Source organism: Aquarana catesbeiana, linkage group LG10 (assembly GCF_042186555.1).
Source record: "Aquarana catesbeiana isolate 2022-GZ linkage group LG10, ASM4218655v1, whole genome shotgun sequence".
NCBI lineage: Eukaryota > Metazoa > Chordata > Amphibia > Anura > Ranidae > Aquarana > Aquarana catesbeiana.
The window spans coordinates 234,901,193-234,907,507 of NC_133333.1; the positions used below are offsets into that span (position 1 = coordinate 234,901,193).

At 42.4% G+C, this 6,315-nt stretch overlaps 1 protein-coding gene across 1 annotated transcript; it reads left to right on the forward strand.

The window, feature by feature from the left end:
- The first annotated feature begins 3,027 nt into the window (after positions 1-3,027).
- LOC141111281 (uncharacterized) lies at positions 3,028-5,564 on the forward strand. The gene is made up of 2 exons (XM_073603438.1): positions 3,028-3,052; positions 4,119-5,564. The coding sequence occupies exons 1-2, from the start codon at positions 3,041-3,043 to the stop codon at positions 5,562-5,564; spliced, it is 1,458 nt and encodes a 485-aa protein (XP_073459539.1). The 5' UTR covers positions 3,028-3,040.
- The last annotated feature ends 751 nt before the right edge of the window (positions 5,565-6,315 follow it).

The window sequence follows — 6,315 nt, forward strand, 5'->3', positions numbered from 1 at the left end:
CAAAAGTAGATGGAGTGTTCCAAATGTGTACTAAAGGGCTGCATGTGAACCTTGAGCTACAGGTTTGGCACCAGAAAATTACATTCATTGCATTCTACAAAAAAATGTGCCTACTAAGAGCTAAGAATGTGAAATTGGTAGAAAAATGTGTACTTTTAATTAGTAAAGTCCTGCTTCTGAGAATATGACAATGTATTTTTAGTTGAAGGTTAATGGAGTGATAGGCCTCAATGACAGGTCCTCTTTAATCACGGACTGTCTATACTGACAGGTGCCCATTACTGGTAGATCCAAAGATCAATAGGCCTTCAGATGTCATGACAGGTCCATTGCTCAGAGATTGGGTGTAGGGAAGAAGGAACTGAGAAGTAAAGAGAAGTGGCAGGCAAGGGTCCAAAAGGAAGGTGGAGCATTCCAGCCATGTACCAAGGGGTTGCATGTGGACCTTGAGCCGCAGGTTGGGCACCAGAGAATTGTTATTGCATTATGTGCCCACTAAGAGCTAAAAAAAAGTGAAATTGGTATAAAATTAAAATTACACATTAAGTTTTTTTTTTTTTTAATAATGAACACACAGCATGTCACAGTTTGTTGTGTATGGGGCTGCGTAGCTGCAGACCGGTCAGGGTGCCCATGCTGACCTGTGTCCACACCCAAAAGCACCTACAATGGGCACGTGAGCATCAGAACTGGACCACAGAGCAATGGAAGAAGGTGGCCTTGTCTGATGGATCACATTTAGTTTACATGATGTGGATGGTTGGGTGTGTGTGCATCTGGGGAAGAAATGGCAACAGGATGCAGTATGGAAAAAATACATGCTAGCGGAGGGAGTGAACTGCTACTGATGGCTTTGCACCAGATACCACAGCATACCTACATAGGTCTAGTTGAGTCCACGTCTCGATGGGTCAGGGCTGTTTTGGTGGCAAAAAGTGGACCTACTCAATAGTAGGTGGGTGGTCATAATGTTATGGTTGATCGGTGTGTGTATAAGGCTCAACTCACAGAGCTAACATAAAAAAAAATCAAAAAAAAGCATCCTTCTACTCCAAAAAGTGACAGTTACTTTTTAGATGAGTCCAATGACACTTGGAAATTACAGTTAACAGGATTGACGGTTGGGCTGGTGTTGAAGAGTAAGTTCACCTTTACAGAAAAATTATTATTTCTGTGTAAAGATTTTATAAAGATCCTGTGTAAGTTCACCTTACAGAATTTTTTCTGTAAAGGTGAACTTACCCCTTAAAAGATTCACCTTTACAGAGTCACCGATTTAAAACATTGTAAAAAAAAAAAAAAAAGTGTTTTTTTAAAAGTTACCTGCAGTTTATTTCTCAATTTACAAATCATTACACAAAATTAAGGATCTTTTTTTTCAGGCATGTGCTTGTTATTTTTAAATCTCATTGGATAGGTTCTTATTACTGCCAGTGTCCCCAATGGGGCGATTCACATTCACTTCCTGTTTAAACAATGGGCATCAGAAAGAATTGAAAGGGGAAATGTCAACAGGGTGCATTTAGAGCCTCAGTGAGATTTATAAACGGTCACCAGTCTATACAAATCTTAAAAAAAAAAAAAAAAAAATTAATAATGTATTTGGCTGGAGTCAGGTTTTACATTTAGATTTCAGGTCCAATGTAAGCAAACTTGTCAACTGGCAGATTCCTCAGACAATAATGACATTTGTATTACATTTATATTTCCATCATGTATCCCCATCACACTGCTGCACAGGTGTCACATCATGTCTTGGACAGTTGTTAACTCCTTTGACCATATAAGGTCATTGATTATGACATCATAGTGTAGGGCAGTGTATAGGAGAGGTCAGTGGCAGACACACCATATAAGGTCATTGATTATGACATCATAGTGTAAGGCAGTGTATAAGAGAGGTCAGTGGCAGACACAGCCAGTTGTTGCTGAGAGTGTGAAGAGGTAGGTCATCCTTTGCTATGCTCTGTGTAGATTATAGAATATGTTTGTGTTTTCATAAAGAAGGGGCGTAGCAGCCAGTAATAGAATTTGCATTATTTTTAGGGCCTCAGTGAGATTTTTAATTGTCACCAGTTTATATTAAAAAAAAGTATATTATATATATATATATATATATACACATATATATATACACATATACACACAATAAATATATATATATATATATATATATATATATATATATAGCAGGTTCCTCAGACAATAATGACTTTTGTATTACATGGTCATGCTTTGCTATGCTCTGTGTAGAATATGTGTTTCCATGGAGACGGGGCAAGGTAGCCAGTAATAGAATTTGAGCTGTTTTTAGATCCCAACTGACTTTTCAATTTAAAACTAAAAAAAAAAAAAAAAAAGTCTGGAGTCAGGCTTTACATTTAGATTTCAGTTCCAATGTAAGTAAACTTGTCACCTGGCAGGTTCCTTGGACAATAATGACTTGTATTCATTTTTAGATGAATCCAAAGATATTTGTAAATGACAGTTATCAGGACCAAAGGTTGGGCTGGTGTTAAATAGACCTTGTCACAGATTTAAAAATAGTTAGATTGACTGATGATTACTTCTAATTAATGAATGTACCCAAATAGATTCTAAATCAATTTTTTTACACCAATAATTTGCTGATATTTAATGACCACTGGGGTTCTCATTTTTTTTACTACCGGTATATAAAAAGAGGAAAAAGAGTGAAAGTTTGGGTTTTCTTTAAAAAAAAAAAAAAAAAAAACCTGTAATCATTGATGGTCACTGGAGCTTAACCCCAACCCCCCCACCCCCCCCCACCCCCGTTAAAAAATATGTTAAAATCATAAGACATTATTGCCTTGGCCTGTGGATCGGCTCCTGGTCAGTCGTTGTCTAATGATTGCTGTTAGTCGTAGTTCTGGCCAATGATTGTGTGATATCTAGTTATAGGAAATGATCACTAAATCTTGTCTTTTTTTTTCTTTACAGTTTGTTATTATACTTTGAGCATCAAGAGGAATTTACAGTTCGTTGTTATACTTTATCAAGAGGAAATCACTGAGCAAAGATGTCCAGCAGAGTAAGTATCTATATTTCATTTCACTATTCTGACACTTGTAAATACACATACACAAAGGAGGGGCACATGACATCATTGACAGGATATGGACACATGGCCACATTCATTTTCACTTGCCCTTTATTCCCACCTACATATCCTGTGAAGAACACATTTCCTGTCCCTGGGTGGCCATGCTCACTCCTTCACTGTATCTATGGAAGGGTTTATCACCACCACCCAGGCTGGACTACAAACCTGTTCATCTCGATTACATATAGGGAATGGGGAGATTAGTAGTGTACAGAAGGAGAACATCAGTAATACTGTCTATTCACAGCAGTTTTGGTAAGATCACTGGGCATTTTCTGTAATTGCTGAAAATGGTCTTAGCCTGAAAAACTGCAATATATTACATTTTATTCTTGGTTTAAATATTCTTTAAAAGTGTATGTAAAGGATAGAGATAGAGTGGATAGAGTGGTGAGAGGTTAGACACTGGGGGGAGGAGGGGGTTATTATAACTGGCGCACTCAGAATCTGGAAGCGGATTGTTTTTTTTAAGCAGAGGCACACCAGATTTTGCACGCTCCAGCTTTAGTAAACTACCCCTCACTGTGTAGTTTTTATTGCTGCCTTTGTTGCCACTGATGAGTGGTAATCCAAAAAGTATGAGCAATTGGTGAGGGAAAAGCCTCCAATGGGGACACCCGAATGGTAGGAATTCCATTCACTTTAGAGAGATTTACTTGAATTTCCTGTTGCGTCTCTAGTACAGGAAGTGATGGGAAATCTCCTGGACACAGAATAAAAAGAACTTTATATGGGTCGTAACAATTCCCAATACTATCTAAAACTATAACAGAAGGTTTTGAATCTACATACACTTTAAGAAAACTGTGTGCAGGAGGGGCGATGACAAACATGGAGATCTAGAATATGGGTCACACTTTATGTAATGCAGATCAAATTTTACAGTAACTTCTAAATCATGTCACTAACTGTACAAAACTAAATCCAAATTAATGCCAATGAAAGTCTAATTTTATATCAGAACTTCCACTGACTTTCTTCTTTTCATTTATAGGTTAGAGTTAATGTGAAAGGGCAGAGGAGCCCACAGACGACAGATGAAAGAATGAGGAAGGTGCAAGCGAGGCAACAGAAGGCAAGGCTGGAATTAATTGATAGATGTAGAGGCACTGCAGAAAAAGTATGGGAGGATAAAAGAAGGGTAGAGGAGAAGAGGATAGAGGGGGATAAGAAAAGACAGGATGATAGATGTAGAACAGCAGAGAGGGATAGGAAAGTAGGGCAGGTTAAGGTAAAACGGGACCAAGAAAAGAGGGAAAAGATTCTATCCCGCAATGCCAGAATATTGCAGAAGAGAATGAAAGAGGAGAAACAGCAGGAGGAGGAGGACAAGAAGATAGCGAAGGAAGCACAGAGAAGGGATGAGGGGTGGAGGGAAAAAGAGAAGAGAGAGCAAGAAAAGTCACAAAAAATGAGGGAAAACATTCTATCCCGCCATGCGAGAATACGGCAGGACAGAATAAAAGAGGAGAAACAGCAGGAGGAGGAGGACAAGAAGATAGCGAAGGAAGCACAGAGAAGGGATGAGGGGCGAAGGGAAAAAGAGAAGAGAGAGCAAGAAAAATCACAAAAAATGAGGGAAAACATTCTATCCCGCCATGTGAGAATACGGCAGGACAGAATGAAAGAGGAGAAACAGCAGGAGGAGGAGGACAAGAAGATAGCGAAGGAAGCACAGAGAAGGGATGAGGGGCGGAGGGAAAAAGAGAAGAGAGAGCAAGAAAAGTCACAAAAAATGAGGGAAAACATTCTATCCCGCCATGCGAGAATACGGCAGGACAGAATGAAAGAGGAGAAACAGCAGGAGGAGGAGGACAAGAAGATAGCGAAGGAAGCACAGAGAAGGGATGAGGGGCGGAGGGAAAAAGAGAAGAGAGAGCAAGAAAAGTCACAAAAAATGAGGGAAAACATTCTATCCCGCAATGTGAGAATACGGCAGGACAGAATGAAAGAGGAGAAACAGTGGGGGGAGAAATATATGAAGACAGTGGAGGACACACGGAGAAGGGATGAGGGGCGGAGGGAAATAGAGAAGGGAGAGCGAGAGGAACAAAAATTGATGGAAATCATTCCATCCCGAAAGTGGCAGAGAAGTGTGGAGGGGCAGAGGGCACAGCAGGTAATGGAAAGGAGGAAAGTGAGGGAAGAGCAGAAAAGGGACGAGGAGCGGAGGGAAAAAGAGAGGAAAGAGCGAGAAGAGGAACAAAAAAGACTGGAAAACACGAAAGTCTACAATACAAGAATGCAGCAGAGGAAAGAGGAAAAGGAGAAGCAGCAGCAGAAGGTAGACATGAAGAGAGGGGAGGAAACATGGATAAGAGAGGAGAATTGGAAGGAAGAAGAGCGGAAAAAAATAGAAAACACTCGAGCCATCAATGCGAAAGTCAGAAAAGAAGCTGAAGTGTTGAGAAAATACTGCTTACGACATCGCCCATACTAGACAGGAGGCAGAGAGAGTGGATAATAGGGGGAAGGGTAGTGAGAGAGGAGGGGGAACAGGAGAGGGGGAAGGGAGGTGAGAGAGGAGGGGGAACAGGGGAGGGGGAAGGGAGGTGAGAGAGGAGGGGATAGGAGAGGGGGAAGGGTAGTGAGAGAGGAGGGGGAACGGGAGAGGGGGAAGGGAGGTGAGAGAGGAGGGGGAACAGGGGAGGGTGAAGGGTAGTGAGAGAGGAGGGGGAACAGGGGAGGGTGAAGGGTAGTGAGAGAGGAGGGGGAACAGGAGAGGGGAAGGGAGGTGAGAGAGGAGGGGGAACAGGGGAGGGGGAAGGGTAGTGAGAGAGGAGGGGGAACAGGAGAGGGGGAAGGGAGGTGAGAGAGGAGGGGGAACAGGGGAGGGGGAAGGGAGGTGAGAGAGGAGGGGGAACAGGGGAGGGGGAATGGTAGTGAGAGAGGAGGGGGATTGGAGAGGGGGAAGGGTAGTGAGAGTGGAGGGGAGAGGAGAGGGGGGAGTGGAGGGGATAGTAGAGGGGGGAGTGGGTGGGATAGGGAACAGGCTAGTGAGAGAGGATAGGAGAGGGGGAAGGGTAGTGAGAGTGGAGGGGAGAGGAGAGGGGGGAGTGGAGGGGATAGGAGAGGGGGGAGTGGAGGGGATAGGAGAGGGGGGAGTGGGTGGGATAGGGAACAGGCTAGTGAGAGAGGATAGGAGAGGGGTAAGGGTAGCGAGAAAGGGGGAAGGATACGCATTTAGGTGC